Source organism: Muscardinus avellanarius (genome assembly GCF_963383645.1).
Source record: "Muscardinus avellanarius genome assembly, chromosome: 21".
NCBI classification, from domain to species: Eukaryota; Metazoa; Chordata; class Mammalia; order Rodentia; family Gliridae; genus Muscardinus; species Muscardinus avellanarius.
Genome location: NC_137807.1, coordinates 24966675 through 24986390, shown reverse-complemented (window position 1 = coordinate 24986390; position 19716 = coordinate 24966675). Strand labels below are relative to the sequence as shown.

The window sequence follows — 19716 nt, the reverse complement described above, 5'->3', positions numbered from 1 at the left end:
ATGAGCGGTCCCTGCGAGAGATCTGGGGAAAATGAAAAGCAGAAGGAAGAGGAGGTGGCGGCCCCTGGCCTTTTTGCAGGGGTCCCGGAGGCCGAGAAGGGTGCGAACGCAGATTCGGACTCCGATCTGGAGACAGAAGGTGCTCCCCAGCAGATGGCCAGGCTCGATTCGTCGCCTTGGGGACTTCTGGGCAGGCATGGAGGGAGCGGGCTGGAGCTGAGTGAGACTCACCCTTATGTGGAGTGCCTTCAGGACAGCCGGTGGGCCTTCCAGCTCCACGGCGTCTTCCCCTCCCGGCCGCATCAGGTGGTCCATCATTAAGAACATGCTTCCAGAATTTTTTTTTTTTTGTACTGGAATTGAACCCAGGTGCATTCTACCTCCCAAATACACCCCCAGTCCATATATATATATATATATATATATATATATATATATATATATTTTTTTTTTTTTTTTTTTTTTTTTTTTTGCAGTACTGGGATGGAACTCACAGACATTTTACCTCCAAGAGAGACCCCCAACCCTAGTTTTTAATCTTTTTATTTATTTACTTATTTGTTTTGGTGGTACTGGGGGTGGAACCCAGGGGCTTTCTACCTCCAGGCTATACTCCCAGACCTATTTTATTTTTTATTTGGAAACGGGTTTCACTAAGTTGCTAAGTTTGGGGAACAGGTTTGCTTTTTCAGAGCTTTGCTGTCCTCATCTGTCATATGGGGCAGGAGTCCCGCTACCACAGGAAGAAATGCCGCTAGAAGGGGGACGGAGACCAGCTAGTGATGGAGGACGGGGGAGGCAGATGTCTGTCCGTGATGGGGTCGTGTTTGTTCCCTTGGCTTCCACCAGGCACCGGTGGGCGTGGAGAACTGGTCAGGGACACCCTCTACCTGCGGGCGTGCCGGGCCCATCGAGTTGTGCCGGCCTCGTGCTTTCTGCGCCTAGGGAATGACCCAGAATTGAACTTGCGGCACCGAGGTCTGGGACCCCAGGTACCTGTGGAGGGACGCTGGAGACAGCAGCCACCCTGTGCCTCTCTTTGGCCCACCCCACCCTCCTCCACTGGCCTCTGGCAGCCCCGAGGGTCAGCAAGAGGGCTGCCTAGGGCTCCTCCCCTGCTGGAGGTGAGATGTGGGCGGGGCCTAGGGGGAGAAGCAGGGGTCCCTGGAAATGTTGCTGCTCCACTTGGGGGGGAGCCCTGTAAATGGGAGCCAGGAGGTGGCCAGATGCGTCTGAGGCCCGGCGCACTGTCAAGGACCAGGCCCCTCTGCTCCATCCCAGGGCGCACGAGCTCTGGCTTCTGCCCTGGCCTCCAATCCCCACGTTGAGCGGCTGGATCTTCGGGACAATGGTCTCTGTGGGGCCGGTGCAGAGGCCCTGGCAGATGTCCTGCGCAAAAGCAGCAGCATCCGAGGTAGGTGCTGAGCGGGGCAGATGTGCAGGCTCAGGTCCTCCCCTTCCAAGCCAGGCACTCTGCTGCAGAAGATGCCGGTATCTCTGGGGCTGGGGACCTGGGGGCCTCACCACAGTGTGGGGCACATGGGAACGGTGTTGGAACCTCCAAGGGTCCAGCCGATGGTGCAGCCAGTGCTGCTCTCTTCCCGCCGCTCCCCCCAGCGTACCAGAGCGTGCATGAAGGGGGTGACAGGGCAGGAAGGCAGAGGGGCTGGAGCTCCAGGCCAGCTCTGCACTGGGCCAGCAGCTCCAGCTTGCTGGGTCTGTTCCCAGTCTGTGACAGGGTCCCAACAAGACCACTTAGCCCTTGGGGCTTGGTGAGCACCGCGTGAACGGCACCGGCGCGGTGCTCAGCAAAGGGTCTGCTTGACATCAGTGCGCCCTGCGCGGCCAGGGCCTGGGCTGGCAGACACTGGTCACCAGTGGGGTGGCTCGCCCTCACCGCAGTGTCCTCCACTGCTCCACGAGTCACATGCTCTCAAGCCCCTCGACTGAGAAGCTCGTGGACAGGCAGGGGCCCAAGGGGACCACCGCCATGCACCCCCAGGACAGTCCAGCCGTGAACCCCCTTCCTCTGCCTCGGCCCTGGAGCTGTAGGGGATAGAGGGAGGTGGTGGAGGGTGGTGCCTGGCTTTGGGTGCCACTGACCGAGGAGGGGTGCTGGCCCCCAGATGTCGACCTGTCGGAGAACAAGCTCGGAGCGGCAGAGACACAGGCCCTCTGTGCTGCCCTCGCAGTGAACCCAGCTGTGCAGAAGATGCAGCTGGCGGGGAACGGCCTGGAGGAGCAGGCAGCCCAGTACCTCGCTGAACTCCTGCTGGCGCACACGGGTCTGAAATCCCTGGACCTCAGCCATAACCAGCTGAATGGCCAAGCAGGTAACACTGGGCTACCGCAGGACAAGAAAGCTCAACTTCCTCTGCAGGCTGAGGGGAGAAGGGGAAGGAGCATGAGACAAGTCCCATCCCCTGGCTTCTGCTCCCCACACACACCTGGGCCCACTCCTCATCCACTCCAGCCACACAGGGCTCTGAATTCAGCCAGGCACAGTGGTTCACACCTGTCATCCCCGGGCCTGGCAGGCTGAGACAGGGACTGCAGGTTCAAGGCCAGTCAGTAGTGAGACCCTCAACAACTAAGCAGAACCCTGCTTCAAAACAACAACAACGACAAAAATTAAAAGGGCTGGGGATGTAGCTCAGAGCTGAGTTCAATCCCTAATACCAAAAACGAAGTGAAAAGTAAAAGGCCTGGGGGTGCAGCTCAGAGGTAGAATGCCCCCCCCTGAGTCAAATCTCTAGCACAAAAAAGACAGGGCCTGGCAGGAGGTCTTTAGGTCACTGGGAGACACGCCATACAAGAGAGAGCCAGCCTCTCCCTCTCGCCCCTTTGCTCCTGGCCGTGCGTGAGCTGAATGGCTCTGCTCCACCACGGTGTCCTGCCTCAACACAGGGCCAGCCCATCCTGGACTGTGTGCCAAAAGGCATCTTTCCTCTTTGTAAGGAAAGGGCCCAGGTGTGGCTGACTGACTATCGCACCCTGCCTTAGGGGCTGGGAGGCACCTGTGTTTAGTTTGTTAACACGTCCTTTCCTCAGAGGTAAATCAGCTCTGGGGCAGTTTAACTCTAAGCAGCTTGAGACAGATTACTGATTTGGAAACTTTTCATATCAGACAAGTCTCCTGGGGCATTCATTAGAAAGCAGATGGACGCCGGGCGTGGCGGCACACGCTTGTAATCCCGCGCTTAGGAGGCTGAGACAGGAGGATCGCGCAGGTTCGAAGCCAGCCTCAGCTACTTAGTGAGGCTCTCAGCAACTTAGTGAGACCCTGTTTCCAAATACAGTATAAAAAAATAGGTCTGGGAGTATAACCTGGAGGTAGAAAAGCCCCTGGGTTCCACCCCCAGTAGCGCACACGTGCGCACACACACACACACACACACACACACACACACACACACGGATAAACCAGGTGTGGAGGATCGCAGTTGGCAGACAGCCTCAGCTACTTAGCAAGGCCCTTCACAACTCAGGGAGACCCTATTTTAAAAATAAAAAGACTAAAAACTAGAGCTGGAGGTGTAGCTCAGAGGTATAATGCCCCTGGGCTCAATCCCAGTAACACACACACACACACACACACACACACACACACACACGACCGTGCGCGCAAGCATTCCCCAAGAGCTTGATATGACAGGTCCAGGGTCCACTCTGTATTCCTATACCAGATCCCATATTATTCTTCCTTTTTTTTTTGTATTATTGGTTGGATCTATGGGTGCTCTGCCTCTGCACTACACCCCCAGCCCACTTATTTATTTATTTATTTATTTATTTATTTATTTATTGTGGTACTAGGAAGGGAATCCAGGGGCCTTCTACCTCTGGAATACACTCTCAGACCTACTTTATACTTTATTTGGAAACAGGGTCTCACTAAGTAGCTGAGGATGGCTTCAAACCTGCATGATCCTCCTGTCTCAGCCTCCCAAGTACTGGGATTACAAGCGTGCGCCACCAGGCCCGGACTCACTTTTTTTTTGGGGGGGGATGTCTGGGAATGGAACCCAGGGGCATTCTGCCCCCGAGCTACACCTCCTGCCCTATTTTTTTATTCTTTATTTTGAAACAGGGCCTCACTGAGTTTCAGAGGGCCTCACTGAGTTTCAGAGGGCCTCACTAAGTAGCTGAGACTGTCCGCAAACCACGATCATCTGGTCTCAGCCTCCTGAATGCTGGAATTACAAGCGTGCCCACCAGGCCCAGACTCACCTTTTATTTCTAGATACAGTCTCACTAATTGCTGAGGGTATTGCCAAGTTGCAGAGGCTGCCCTCAAACCTGTGATCCCTCTGCCCCAGCCACCCATGTACTGGGATTACAGGCTTGCACCCCCACACCCAAGCCCCAGTAAGCCCCACCTTCAGTGTGTGTGTGTGTGTGTGTGTGTGTGTGTGTGTGTGTGTGTGACTGGGGATTGAACCTAGGGGCACTCTATCTCTGAGCCCCAGACCCAGCCCTATTTTTTATTCTTTATTTTAAAACAGGGTCTCACTAAGTAGCTGAGGCTGGCCAGGAACCTGTGATCCTCCTGTCTCAGCCTCCCGGATGCTGGGATTACAAGCATGCGCCTCCACGCCCGGATTTTCCTTCCACTATTCAGCAAAGAAGGGGCTGCCCCCAGAGAGGAAGACCACTGCCTCCCCTCAGCTCTGGAGATGTCTGAGGAGGGGAGAAGCGCCCACATCTGAGGATGCGGGTGCAGGACCCGGCCTGGCTTAGAGGACAGTGCCAGGGCGAGTGGGAGCTGTCCGTGGTGCTGAAGTGTCTGCTGGCGGAGTGCGCCCGTCACGCCACTCAGTTTCTTCAGTGTTTTTCTCTCTTCCTTCTTTTCTCTTTCTCTCTCCCTTCCCCTCTCTCTTTCCTTTTCTTTCTTTCTTTTTTTTTTGTGTGTGTGGTGCTAGAGATTAAACCCAAGGGAGCCGGGCGTGGTGGCGCACGCTTTTAATCCCCGCGCTTGGGAGGCAGAGACAGGAGGATCGCGCAGGTTCGAAGCCAGCCGCACTGGCTTAAGAGACCCTGTTTCCAAATTTAAAAAGTATAAAATAGGTCTGGGAGTGTAGCCCGGAGGTAGAAGGGCTTCCAGGAACCCCAATACCACCAAAAATAAATAAATAAACCCAGGGTAATTAATTATACCTCCAAGCTACACCCCCAGCCCTATTTTTTATTCTTTATATTGAAACAGGGTCTTACTGAGTTGCAGAGGGCCTCACTAAGGAGCTGAGGCTGGCCATGAGCCTGTGATCCTCCTGCCTCAGCCTCCCATGTACTGGGATTACAAGTGTGCACTACCACTCCCAGCACCAGTATCATTTTTAGAAAGGAACAGACGTAGTGGGTAATGAGGTCTCTCTTCATGTTCCTAAAGGAGAGAAACTTGGACCAGCCCTGGCAGAAAACACAGGACTTACCGAGCTTAACATCAGCTGGAATCACCTCCGAGGCCCAGGAGCCGTAGCCTTCGCCAGGGGCCTGGAGGTACTGACCCCCACCCACTCCGCACCTGGGACCTGTCCTTTGGGGACGGTCTACCTGGTACCAGCTCCTTGTCTTAGCAACTCCCCACCTATGAGCTTTGCATCTGTATAGTAGAACTTCAAGCTAGGCAGAGTGGCGCACGCCTGTGATCCCAGTACTTGGGAGGCTGAGTCAGGAGGATAATAGGTTCGAGGACAGCCTTGGAATCTTATCAAGGTCTTGGGCAACTTAGTAAACCCTATTACAAAGCAAAATAATAAAATGAGACTAAGGATGTAGCTCAGAATTAGAACACTCCTGGGTTTAATCTCTAGTACCACAAAAATAAGTAAATAAATAAGTGAAACCTCAAGAGTGTTTTGAGGGGTTTTGTTTTGCAGTACTGGCGGTGAAACTCAGGGGCTTTGTACCTTTGAGCTACAACCCCCAGCCCTAGTTTTTAGTCTTTTTATTTTGAAATAGGATCTTACTGAATTGCGAAGGGCCTCGCTAAGTAGCTGAGGCTGTCTGCAAACCGCAGTTCTCCTGTCTCAGCCTCCTGAATGCTGGAGTTACAAGCATGTGCCACCACGCCTGGCCTCAAGAGTGTTTCTAATAAGTGGCTTATATTTTCCTTCCCCATCTAGCAACTACAATTCACGGTGCCCACTATCACATCATTTGCTGAAGGATCCTTAGCTGAATGTCCTGCATTTTTTCCAGATATAACAGACACTTCGCTAGGGCAGAGGATATCTGTGCAGCCTGGTGACAGACTTACACGGACACACAGACACCCAGGCACACCAGCACGCCTGCTCAAGCGTCCCACCTGCTTCCTGCACGTTGAGGCTCATGGGTCTTGGAATAATTCCCTGGGGCCTAGTCAGGGTGCCATGGGTGACCTCAATGTCCCCATGGCAACGACCTTTATGGGGCTCCTGCTAGACAAGGCAGCAGGTTGAGCTGTGTCTCCTCGGAGCACTTTTCCTGGGAGCACGAATCCTGAGAGCACTTACCCACCCCGGTGCCTTTAGCAGGTGCCATCCAGTGTCCCTCGCTGGATGCCGGCGTTCCTGGACTGCCCTGCGTCTCAGGGTCCCTGCCCCAGATGGATCTGACTGCTGTGCCTCTGGGTCCTGCTGCCACCTGGGCCCTGAGGGTCCTTCATGCCGCGCCCAGCCTGCTCCCTTCTGCTGTAGGCCGTGGGCTCTACTGCTGCCTTCATCCAAGCCACAGCTGGCAGGGCTGGGCAGCACGTTGGGCGCTCTGTCCTGCGGCCTCTGCCTCGCACACTTCACCCTTGCTGCTGCAGTGCGGCCTCCCAGGCTCTGAGGCTGTGCCCCCACGTGGCCCTCTGCGCCACCCAATATGGCCCCCGGCTTCACTTCTGGCTCTAGGCAAACATCTTCCTGAAAGTCCTGGACATCTCCTTTAATGGCTTTGGAGATCCTGGAGCATCTGCGGTGGGCGAGGCCCTCAAGGCCAACAACGTGTTGGAGGAACTCAACATGAGGTGAGAGGTCCGAGGCCGGCGCCCCAGGGCCCGGGGGCCCTCGCCTCCCGCATTCTGCTTGATTTCTGAACCTACCACAGTCCACTCGGGAAGGAGCTTGAGCCACAGCCCCACAGCACCAGGCCCATCACCTCATTCAAGAGCACACACGGCAGCAGGGCACGGTGGTGCACACCTGCAGTCCCGGTACTCAGGAGGCTGACCCAGGAGGATTGCAGGCTCGAGGCCAGCCTCAGCGGCTTAGCGAAGCTCTCGGCAACTTAGTGAGACCCTGTTTCCAAATAAAATATAAAAAATAGGTCTGAGAGTATAGCCTGGAGGTAAAAAGCCTCTGGGTTCCATTCCCAGTACCACACAAAAATAATAATTATAATATTTCATTTCTCTGCACTGTGGCCCTGGGGCCGGGCGGTCAACACCTGAGCCTCTGGGGGAACCTGCACCCCAAGCCTGACGGGGACTCTCCAGCCAGATGCTGTCACGGTGCCAGCTGGGGCAGAGCATCTGATAACACCTGCTGAGCTGAGGGCTTCCACCCAGGCGTGCTCTGGGCCTCCTTGCTGATGGGGCGCCCTCCCCTCCCTGCACCTCCCACAATTCCTTGCTGCCCTTCTACCCGCAAGGCAGCATCTGGCTCACGACCACACAGGGGCCCGGGCGAGCGTGGAGGGCTGGAGGGAGCCCTGCCCGGTGGGGCCAGCGGCAGCCCCTGTAGCCGGGGCGGGCGCCCCGTATGGCTGTCCGGAGGGCTGCACGGTGGCGGAGCGGCCTCGGTAGATGTTGCTGGAGTATTCCTATTTGTTCGTGGCCTCCTGGGTGGTATCTCCACACGTGCCTACGCTGTGCAGTGGTCAAATCCAGCCTCAGTTTCCCCACCCTGCACTTCCCAAGCTCTGCTGATGGCTGTTTTGTTTTCAGCTCAATTTCATTCAGCTTCTGCAGTGAGAGAGAGGTACTTGTTTTTCTATGTCTGGCATATTTCACTCAACAAAATGTCCTCCAGTTCCAACGGTTTGCTGCCAATGATAGAATTTCATTCTTTTATGGCTGAATAATATTCTACTAGGTATAGGTGCCGTATTTTCTTTTCATTAATTTTTCCTTTTTTGTACAGGAATGCCAGGGGCATTCTACCTCCAAGCCACACCACCAGATTAGATTTGTTATATTCTTATTGTTGTGAGACAGAGTCTCACTATGTTGCAGAGGCTGGCCTTGAAGCCTCGACCCTCCTGCCTCAGACTCCCAAGTACTGGGATTATACGGGTACATAACCACACCTGGCTTGCACTTTTTTTTTTTTTTGCAACATTGAAGATGGAACCCAGGGGCATCCTACCTCCAAGCTTGACTCCCAGTCCTATTTTTATTATTTAATTTTATTTATTTATTTATTTATTTATTTATTTATTTATTTATTTGTGGTACTGGGATTCCTGGAAACCCTTCTACCTCCGGGCTATACTCCCAGACCTATTTTATATTTTTATTTGGAAACAGGGTCTCTTAAGCCAGTACGACTGGCTTCGAACCCGCGCGATCCTCCTGTCTTCACCTCCCAAGCGCGGGATTACAAGCGTGCGCCACCACAGCCCGGCTTTATTCTGTATTTTGAAACAGGGTCTCACTAAGTGAGTGAGGCTGGCCATGAACCTGCCATCCTCCTGCCTCCGCCTCCCCAGTGCTGGGGTCACAAGCGTGCGCCACCTCGCTTGCTTTCTTTCCCCGTTCATCTGTGCTGGCTCCGCAGACCCATTCTGATCCGACTCTTGTTTCTGATGTGCATGTCTTTTGTTGCAGCAACAACCGCATCTCTGCTGTGGGAGCCTTGCAGCTGGGGCTGGGCCTCCGCGCCAACGAGACACTGAGGACTCTTGTTGTGAGTTCAGGGCTGATGGGGTGGCCCCCACAGACCCCTCCCCACCACCGCCCCACCGCAGAGCTGGTGCACAGCTCCAGAGCCCGGGAGGGGCCTCCAGACTCCACTCTAGGCTGGCCTGGCTGAGCTCTGCACCCCTCCCTCTCTGCCCTTCTCCGGCCGCTGCTCTGAGCACCCCTCATTTGACCTTCGCCTCCTCCTCCTGTCCTCCTCTGGCCCCCCTGGACCCCAGTGCAGTACGTGGCCAGTACTCAGACACCTGAAGCCTGTGCGACCCCAGGGCTCCCCTCCTCCGGGCTGGCAAGGGGAGAAGGAGCCCCTGAGCTCCCCACACTTTAATCCTGAGAATCCCAGGCCTCAGCTGCATGCCTGAGCCCCAGGACTTGTGGAGGGCCTCACTAAATAGCTGAGGCTGCCTGCGAACTGCGATCCTCCAGTCTCAGCCTCCCGAATGCTGGGATTACAAGCGTGCGCCACCACGCCCGGCATCTGTTTTATTTTTTTTATCATGAAATAAGGTCTCACTAAGTTGCCAAGACTGGTCTTGAATCTGGGATCCTCCTGCCTCAGCCTCCCAAGTACTGGGATTACAGGTGTGTCCTACCACGTCCAGCTTTATTCTGTATCTTTGAGTCCCAGGTCAGAGCTGGGTGCTGGGCAGGTGCTCAGTAAGCGTCCACTGCCTCCCTCTCCTCCCAGCATAGTAGACGCCTGCCGAGCAGAGAGCCGGGCCATGCCAGCCACACTGTCAGGGAAGGGCTCCCCTTTCCTTGCGAGTCGCTCCTGGGCTCCCTGGGCTGGGCTGCCCTCAGCCCTTTGTGCTTCTCCCAGGTGGCCAGGAACCCCATGGGAAGTAAAGGTTGCTTTGGTCTCCTCAAATGTGTGCGGGACAACCCGGCGCCTGCCCTCGAGCTGCTGGACTTCTCTGTAAGAACTTCTCCTGAGGCTCCTCTCCCAGCCACTAACGCCCTGCGAGTGCTTGTCATTGGGAGAAAAAGAAAGTTGGGGCCAGAGCAGGGCTTGGTGGTGCACACTTGTAATTCCAGCACTCGGGAGGAGGATCGCGGTTCACGGACAGCCTCAGCTACTTAGTGAGGCCCTCTGCATCTCAGGAAGACCCTGATTAAAAAAAAAAAAAAAGAATAAGCCAGGCGTGGTGGCGCACGCTTGTAATCCCAGCATTCTGGAGGCTGAGAGAGGAGGATCGCAGTTCGCAGGCAGCCTCAGCTAGTTAGTGAGGCCCTCTGCAACTCAGTGAGACCCTGTTTCAAAATAAAGAATAAAAATTAGGGCAAGGGGTGAGCTTGGAGGTCAAATGCCTCTGGTTTCCATCCCCAGACCCTAAACAAACAAACAAATATAGGGCTAGGGGTATAGCTTGGAGGTAAAATGTCCCTGGGTTTCATCCCCAGTACCACAAAGAAAGAAAGAAAGAAAGAAAGGAAGGAAGGAAGGAAGGAAGGAAGGAAGGAAGGAAGGAAGGAGAAAGAAAGAAAGAAAGAAAGAAAGAAAGAAAGAAAGAAAGAAAGGAAGGGACCAGAGAAACACAGCGCCCTCCTGAGATACACTGGTGGCAGGGTCGGTGCCCCGCTCACCCAGGCCATAGTGCTGAGCGAGGGGGCCCCTGATCTGGGCTGGAAGGTCAGGCCCGGCCTCATCTGGAGCCCCTGCCTAGGTTCCTCTGTGGCTGAGAGAGAAGAGGACAAGGTTGGGACATGATGCTCTGTCCATGGTCTGTAGTTCAGCCCCTGCAAAGCCGCCCTTCTCCCTCTCCCCAGCCTGGACTGCCTGCAGCTGGGCCAGGGCACGGTGTGACTGAGGGAGCCGGACCTCCTTCAGTGCCACTGTGGGGGCACTGCGGATGGGACCCAGGGGCACTCCACCTCCCAGTTATACCCCCAGCCCCATTTTGTTTGTTTGTTGAAACAAGAGCTCACTAGATTGAGTCTTACTCCTTACTGGGACTGTTCTTGAACCTGTGATTCTCCTGTCAGCCTCCCAAGTACTCGGATTCCAGGTGAGCACCACCAGGTTTACGTTGTATTTTTGGGGGGGATGGAACACAGGGGCATCTTACTTCTGAGCTACACCCCAAGCCCTATTTTATCTTTTATTTTGAAACAGGGTCTCACTAAATTATTGAGAGCCTTACTTATTTGCTGAAGCTGGCTTCAAACCTGCGGTCCTCCTGTCTCAGTCTTCCAAGTACTGGGATTATAGGCATGAGCCACAATTTTTATTTATTTATTTATTTTAGTACTGGGAATTGAACCCAGGGACATCCTGCCTCTGAGCTATACCCCCAGCCTTATTTTTTTTTTAATTCTTTTTCATGGTATTAGAGTCAAACCCAGGGGCATTCTACCTCTGACTTACAGCCCCAGCCCTACTTTTTATTCTTTTATTTTTGAAACAGGGTCTCACTAAGTAGCTGAGGCTGGTCACAAAACCTGATCCTCCAGTCTCGGCCCCTCAAAAGCTGGGGTTACAAGTGTACGCCACCACGCTGGGCTTACCTTCTCTATTTGAATCGTTTGGGGAGTGTGAGATTGTCATCCACAGGAGAAAAACCAGCCTGAAGGAACTTCTTGTGTTGGCAAGTAAACGCAATCAACTTCTCGGCAAGGAGGGGTGCACTGCCTTGTCATGGATTTCTCCTCAGGATATCCACGTGAACAGAGAATTTGACGACCTCGCTGGCTCGACAAAGGTGGCTTTTCCAAAGCTTTGCATCAGGACTGGTGTGCGCAGAGTAGACTATAAGGCGGAGCTGCTGCCATTCCTCAGAGCATCCCCACCGGCATCTGCCCCCAAATGACTTTTCAGCGCAGACTCCTGCAACAAGCCACTTCAATGTCCACAACGTGCGCGGGCCGCTGGACTCCAGACATGCGCACCCTCCTTCCTGCCCCCGCGGCCCCGGTGGCAACCTGGCTTTTACCTGCATCACTCACCCGGGTCACGCAGACCCAACGTCCCTGCCCTACGTGGCCCTGTTCTGATGAGCTTGGCAGACGAAATATAAGGAGCAGCCGGGCATGGTGGGGCACGCTATTAATCCCAGTATTTGGGAGGCTGAGACAGGAGGACCACAGGTTCGCGGACAGCCTCAGCTACTTAGTGAGGCTCTCAGCAACTTAGTGAGACCTCGTTTCAAAATAAAGAATAATGCCGGGCATGGTGGCGCACGCTTGTAATGCCAGCGATTGGGGGGCTAAGACAGGAGGATCCCACAGGTTTGAAGCAAGCCTCAGCTAACTTAGTGAGGCTCTCAGCAACTTAGTGAAACCCTGTTTCCAAATAAAGTATAAAATAGGTCTGAGAATATAGCCTGGAGGTAGAAAAGCCCCTGGGTTCCACCCCCAGTACCACAAAAATAAATAAAAATAAAAAATAAAACACAGGGCCAGGTGTGGTGGCACACACTGTAATCCCCGTGCTTGGGAGGCAGAGACAGGAGGATCGCGCAGGTTCGAAGCCAGCCGTGCTGGCTTAAGAGACCCTGTTTCCAAATAAAAATATAAAAAAATAGGTCTGGGAGTGTAGCCCAGAGGTAGAAGAGTTCCATCCCCAGTACCACCAAAAAAAAAAAAAAAAAAAAAAAAAAAAAAAAGAGGCAGGGATGGTGGTGCACACTTGTAATCCCCATACTTGAGATGGAAGGATCACAGGTTCAAGGACAGCCTCAACAACCTAGGGAGACTCAGCAACCTAGTGAGACTCTGTCTAAAACTAAAAATAAAACAGGGATGGAGGTGAGGTGTAGCTCAGAGGTAGAATGCTCCTGGATTAAATCCCCGGGAGAAATGGAAGCTTCGAAGGGAGTGAGGGGGAGGGAGAGAAGAAGGGAAGGATGGAGGAAGGAGAAAGGGAAGGGAGAAAGGGGAGACGTGAAGGGGAAAAAAGAAAAAAAGAAACTGGGCGTGGTGGCACACACTTGTAATTCCAATACTTGGGAGGCTGAGACAGGAGGATAGCGGATTGGCGGGCCTGGCTCAGGTATTCAGGCCCTGCACAACTTACTTATTCAAAATAAGGAATAGTAATAATTTTAAAAGTAGGGGCTGGGAGTATAGCTCGAAGGTACAATGTCCCTGAGTTCAATCCCAAGTTCCGGAAAAAAAAAAAAAAAGAATTTATAAAGAGGGAGGTGGCCGGCCAGCGGCACCCGGGGAAAGGTCCGACACACAACCCTTCCTCGTTTGGAATTTGTGTGCGGGGCCTCGTGTGCACGCTGAGGTCCAGCTCCCACCAAGGCGGCGTCGGGGCCGCTCCAACCCCGCGGGTCTAAGGACCTTCGGGAGAGATGGACCCCATCGTCGCCGACAGCGAATCGGCATCCTTCCCGCCAAAGCTGCCTCCAATCAGAAAGCGCCATCGCGCGGAGGGGCGTGGCGGCCAATCAGAAAGGGTCCCGGGACGCCGGCCCGCCCCCGGGAGCTCTGGGCCAATGAGCGCGCGGGCGCGTGGCGCGGGGGTTGGAGGCGGCGGCGGTTGGGCTCCGCGGGCGCAGACGGTGGCGGCTTCGGGAGAGCAGCATGGTGAGGCCGGGCGGCGGGCGGCGGGCGCAGGAGGGGCGCGGCCAGCGGGCCCGGGCCCGGGCCGGGAGGACGGGGCCGGGGCGGCAGCGGGGCGCCGCGGGCTGCTGGAGGGAGCGTGTGTGGTTGAGACGAGGCCGCGAGCCCGACCCGCAGGAGGAGCGGGCTAGCGCGCGTTGGTAAGATGGCGGCGCCCAGCTCTCCGGCTAGAGACCGTCCTGCTCTCCCCAAATCACTGCTTTTATTGTCCCTGGTGCTGCAGGGACTGAACCCACAGGCGCTCACCTCGAGCTGCGCCCCCTGCCCTAGTTTTTATTTTGAAACGAGGCGTTGCCGAGGGTCTAGCCGAGTTGCTGGGGCTGGCCTCGAAGCTGTGTTTGTGCAATCCCGGTCAGGCTTCAAAAAAAGTTTTTCCTTCAGTGCTGGGGATTAAATCCAGAGTTAGCCTGGCGGCATGGCAAACGCCTGTAATCCCAGTCCTTGAGGCTGAGACAGGATTGCAAGTTCAAGGACAGCTTCAGCAACCTATAGAGACTCTTGTTTGCAAATAAAAACAGAAGTAGGAGTGTAGCTTAGAGGTAAAAGAAGGTCTCTGGGTTCAATCTCCAGCACCAAAGTAAAAGAAACCCGGGTCTCTCATGCTAGGCATCATTTCAGCCCTAGGCTTGATAGAGACGAGGTAATGGTCACTAGAAGTTGAGAGTGTAAACTGGGCACATTTGTAATGCCAGTACTTGGGAGGCTGAGACAGGAGGATCACACAGATTGGAAGTCAGCCTCAGTAGCTTAGTGAGGCTTTCAGCAAGTTAGACCCTGTTTCCAAATAAAATATAGATGTGGGAGTGTAGCCCAGAGGTAGAAAAGCCCCTGTTTCCATCCACAGCACGAAAGGAAGGAAGGAAAGAGAGAAAACAGAGTTGAGGGTATAGCTTGGAGGTCGAATGCCCTGGGTTCCATTCCTCAGTACCACAAAAAGTAAAGTTATGAGAAATTGGGGCACAGTGGTGCATGTCTACAATTCTAGTATGTGGGTGGCTAAAAATGGAGGATCACAGGTTCTAGGCCAACACGTAGTATCTTAGTGATAAAGTTCTGCAAAAATAAAAGATAAAAATAAAACGAGGAGCTGAGCTTGGTGGTGGATGCTTGTAACCCCAGTATGTGGAAGGCTAACACAGAAGGATGGCAGATTTGAGGCAATTTAGCCAGACATGTTTCAAAAATAAACATAGGGCTAGGGGTGTGGCTTGGTAGAATGCCTCTTGCTTCAAGCCCCAGTTTTGAAACAAAACAAAAACAAGCCAGGGATGGTGCTGCATGCCTGTAATCCCAGTACTTGGAAGGCTTAGACAGGATCACAAGTTCGAAGCTAGCCTCACCAACTTAGTGAAACCCTTAGTAACTTCAACCCTGTTTCAAAATAAACAAGGGTGGAGGTATAGCTCAGAGGTAGAATGCCTCTGGGTTCAACCCCCTGCACCCCCAAAAAAGAGAAAGAGAAAACAAGAAAAGCAAGGCCTTACCGAAAGAACTAGGCAGCCCAGGGCATCTGGCACAGAGCGAGGACGCTGCTCACTGCCCCGACCTCATCAAGGCGAGCCAGGCCCTGAAGCTGCATGGGATCAGCACCCAGAGCACAGCGGGTGGTGGGCAGTGGTGCAGGCTGATCAAGGTGGGCAGAGGGAAGACATGCAGTGGCCACAGGTCATGGCCCGTGGTGACCTGGGACCCAGCCCATCTTCTCTTGGCAACTCTACTTACTACGTTATGCTTCTGTAGGACACGAGCCTCACGTGCCATGACTAGAAAAAAGGAGCTGACTGTTGACTTTACATGACTTCCAGTTTTATTTTGGGCATTACTGGGGATTGAACTCAGGGCATTCTACCTCCAAGCCACACCCCCAGCTCCATATTTTATTCTTTATTTTGAAACACGGTTACATTAATTTGCAGCAGGCCTCACTAAGTAGGTGAGCCTGGCTGAACACCTGCAATCCTCCTGTCTCAGCCTTCCAAGTATTGGAATTACAAGCCTGTGACACCACGCCCAGCTTGATTTCCCAGTATTAACCTAAAAGTAATCCTGTTTTATGTAGCCACATCCATATAGGTTCTGTGCCTAACTCTGCCACTTAATGACTTTTAGAGCAAGTCAGTTAGCACAGGAATGAAGTTACCTAGTACCCCTGCAGGTCACATTTAAGAAAGGTCGGTAAAAAACTAAATTATTATAATGTTATGCATGTTGTATACTTTGCATGGCCGTAAGGTGGCCCCGCCTCACACTCGTGTTCTGGTTCCAGCGCGAGTGCATCTCTATCCACGTGGGGCAGGCGGGCGTCCAGATCGGCAATGCCTGCTGGGAGCTGTACTGCCTGGAACATGGCATTCAGCCCGACGGCCAGATGCCAAGTGACAAGACCATCGGTGGCGGGGACGACTCGTTCAACACGTTCTTCAGCGAGACCGGGGCTGGCAAGCACGTGCCCAGAGCGGTGTTCGTGGACCTGGAGCCAACCGTGGTCGGTAGGCGCCGGGGCCTGCAGGGAGGCTGTGCTGGGGGGCGGGCCGCCTCAGGGAAGGGCGGCTGGGCTCCTCCAGTTCCTCCAGTTCCTCTGCAGGCGCAAGACACTGTCGGGTGAGAAAACGAAAGGTTTGTGAATGAAGGTCACTGCTGTGGGGCTCGGCTTTGCCAACAGTAGGCGGGCTGTGGAGATCCCTCTGCCTGCGCAGGTGGCGCCGCACACGGCAAGTGCAGGGCCTGCGCCTCGGCTCCCTCCTTCAAGGCACGCACACTGTCTGCTGGTGCGTGACCGTCTTGCCTGCTCTAGACATGGCAGGCAGGTGTGGCACATTCAGAGTTGCTCCAGATTAGACACCCAAGGTAGTTCCCATCAAGAGACGTGAAGAACACCTTCAGAAGGGGCGCCCTCCCGGAAGATGAAAGAACAGACCTGCCTGTGAGATCCAGGCTTCAGTCACATCTGACGACTTCTCAGTTTGTGACAGCGTTTTAGGTGGTTCCCTGTGTGTAGCCGGGGTAGAAAAAACTCTGTTCCTGTGCACTCACCTGTGTGGGCGTGTGAGAGGTATCTCCCTTCAGTGGATGACAGCCATTGACCGCGGAGGGGCCCGTGTATCACAGGGACGTTTCTTCGAGGCCCACCGTTGACGTACAAGGAACGGCCTGTGCATAGAAGTGTGAGGGATGTGTGGCCCGCGGTGAGCCCCGTAGGCCCGAGAGGCTCACACCTTGGGGTCTCCTTGTAGATGAAGTGCGCACAGGGACCTACAGGCAGCTCTTCCACCCGGAGCAGCTGATCACCGGGAAGGAAGACGCCGCCAATAATTATGCCAGAGGCCATTACACCATCGGCAAGGAGATCGTCGACCTGGTCCTGGACCGGATCCGGAAACTGGTAGGGAGAGCGCCAGATGCTTCATGGGGGCGCTGTCCAGGCTGGAGGGCGAGGGCAAGCTGGGACTGCGAGGGAGGGAGGCCATTCGGCAAAGGCTGCTGGGAGTCCGCGGTCTTGGTGTTCCTGGTGTGTGCGGCGATGCAGCCGTCGTGTGTGAGCGGGCTGTGCGTTCATTTTGGACGGAGCCCGCAGGGGCGGCAGAGTGAGGCTGGCTTGTTGGGCCGGCGGCTCCGCAGCCCTGCCTCACGTTCCCTGTCTGGCTTCTCGCAGGCGGACCTGTGCACAGGGCTGCAGGGCTTCCTCATCTTCCACAGCTTCGGCGGCGGCACCGGCTCCGGCTTCGTGTCTCTGCTCATGGAGCGACTGTCGGTGGACTATGGCAAGAAGTCCAAGCTGGAATTTGCCATCTACCCGGCCCCCCAGGTCTCCACGGCCGTGGTGGAGCCCTACAACTCCATCCTGACCACCCACACGACCCTCGAGCACTCGGACTGCGCCTTCATGGTGGACAACGAGGCCATCTACGACATCTGTCGGCGCAACCTGGACATCGAGCGCCCCACCTACACCAACCTCAACCGTCTGATCGGCCAGATCGTGTCCTCCATCACGGCCTCCCTGCGCTTCGACGGGGCCCTGAACGTGGACCTCACGGAATTCCAGACCAACCTGGTGCCCTACCCCCGCATCCACTTCCCCCTGGCCACCTACGCCCCGGTCATCTCGGCCGAGAAGGCCTACCACGAGCAGCTCTCGGTGGCCGAGATCACCAACGCCTGCTTCGAGCCGGCCAATCAGATGGTCAAGTGTGACCCCCGCCACGGCAAGTACATGGCCTGCTGCATGCTGTACCGGGGGGACGTGGTCCCCAAAGACGTCAACGCGGCCATTGCCACCATCAAGACCAAGCGCACCATCCAGTTTGTCGACTGGTGCCCGACCGGGTTCAAGGTAGGTCTGGGGGACCCCTAGGCACTGCCTGTCTGAGCGGAGCAGCAGGCCTCAGAAATGGCCGCCCCTGAGGGCCCACTGTCCTGGGAGAACGCCTCCTTCCAGGATAGCTGGAGCCAAGGGAACTCAGTAATTGACTTGCTAAGGGGCTCAGGTTTTACCAAATGCAGCCTGGATGTTGCTTCTCACAGCCACCCTTTCACTCTTCGTGTGGGAGGCAGGATCAGTGTCCATACCTGGGAAGACTAAGGCTGAGGCATCTCGAAGAGTCCAAAGCTCAGAGCAGCAGTTAAGGGAGAGAGTGCAGGGGTGGTCTGGCTGCAGGTCCGGCTCGCTTCCCCGCTCCTACACTGCCTATGGTGGAGATTTGGTGCTTTTTAGTCCTAGCAGGACTTTGATCACCTATTGCTCAGGTTTTTGTACTTTGTTTTTGGTTTGGGGGGGGAGCAAAGGTCTGAGGTTGTAGTTGGAGGTAGAACACCCCTGGGTTCAATTGCCAGTATAACAACAACAACACAAAGGTTTTAGGAGGGCGGCCTGGATCAGGGCACGGGCTCCCTGTGCCCCTTCCTGTCCTCTGGAGCCTCACTGTGCCCAGCTCCTGCTAACTGCCATCCATTGACAGATCATGACCGAGAGTACCGATTTTTCGGGGCACCGTATAAACTGGTCCATAGTCAGCGTTTTTAACAAGACCTCATTCCTGAGGCCAGTATAAACCTCAGCCCTTTTCCTCCTTTTGTGGCAGGTGGGCATCAACTACCAGCCCCCCACCGTGGTCCCGGGGGGAGACCTGGCCAAGGTGCAGCGGGCCGTGTGCATGCTGAGCAACACCACCGCCATCGCCGAGGCCTGGGCCCGCCTGGACCACAAGTTCGACCTCATGTACGCCAAGCGGGCCTTTGTGCACTGGTACGTGGGGGAAGGCATGGAGGAAGGCGAGTTCTCGGAGGCCCGGGAGGACCTGGCCGCGCTGGAGAAGGATTACGAAGAGGTGGGCGTGGATTCTGTGGAAGCGGAGGCCGAGGAAGGGGAAGAATACTGAGAGGCGGGGAGGCTGGCAACGCATTTTGTATCTCTCCACTGTCTCAAGGTTTACCTATTAAAATTTGCATATTGAGGTGTTCTATCCTTTGTGCTGTGCTTTGACCAAATCCCCTAATAGCTCTGTGCCTTTATTTATTTTTTAATTCTTTTTGGTGGTACTGGGGGTGGATGCGACGAACTTGCTCAATCAGGAATAATAAATCTGGCAGAGTCCGCTCGGGACCGAGATCCTCAGAAGATGGGCAAGGGCTTCGGTTGCAGTTCAGCAGGGGTTAAGTCCTACAGCAATCCCTCCCCCTTAGCAAGTAGGAGCTCCTTCAAGCCCCCATAAGTGTGGGATTTTCGTCCCCAGGGACCTGGGAGAGAGGAAACTGAAGAAATCACAGGGACAACTGCCTTCTGTGCAATTGACAATGTTTTAATTTCCATCACCAGTATTTATACCCTATACCCTATGTAAGCACCAAAGGACAATAGTGAGGCATTAAGTGTGAACAAGATAAACGGGATAAAAGAAGATCCATGGAGTCACAGTTTAAGATTCGTCTGGGATTGGGCTGTTAGAGTCAGCCCCCTTGGCCTTTGTCATTGGAATCAGGTTTCTGGCCTCACAGGTGAGCCCTAGGGGGCAATGTCCTGAGTCTAGAAAGGCATTTGGGACAGGCAGGCATCTGCAAAGGCAGGGTCACACCCAAAGTCCGTTTTGGGGAAATTCAGTCTTCTAGGATCTCCTTTGATCCTTCCAGAGTCTTTTTGTCTCTAGGGCTTAGTCTAGGCCCTTCTTTATCAAGATCCATAGGGCTGCATTGCGGATTTGTCCGGTCCTGTCTGCTCCGCCATCCCCTATAAGGCAATACTGATATTAGTAGACAGGGCAAAAGCATTA

The 19716-nt window shown here is 54.6% G+C and overlaps 2 protein-coding genes across 2 annotated transcripts; both read left to right on the top strand.

Moving 5' to 3' along the window:
• Positions 1-11691, top strand: LRRC74B (leucine rich repeat containing 74B; the record flags this gene model as incomplete). Its single annotated transcript, XM_080717947.1, has 9 exons — positions 1-139; positions 850-992; positions 1282-1414; positions 2127-2333; positions 5390-5499; positions 6879-6994; positions 8795-8873; positions 9705-9800; positions 11536-11691. The coding sequence occupies 9 exons, from the start codon at positions 1-3 to the stop codon at positions 11689-11691; spliced, it is 1179 nt and encodes a 392-aa protein (XP_080574073.1).
• Positions 11692-15699: 4008 nt separating this feature from the next.
• Positions 15700-18828, top strand: LOC308278120 (tubulin alpha-3 chain-like; the record flags this gene model as incomplete). The annotated part of the gene is made up of 4 exons (XM_080717745.1): positions 15700-15939; positions 16684-16832; positions 17103-17783; positions 18532-18828. The coding sequence occupies exons 1-4, from the start codon at positions 15819-15821 to the stop codon at positions 18826-18828; spliced, it is 1248 nt and encodes a 415-aa protein (XP_080573871.1). The 5' UTR covers positions 15700-15818.
• Between the last annotated feature and the right edge of the window lie 888 nt (positions 18829-19716).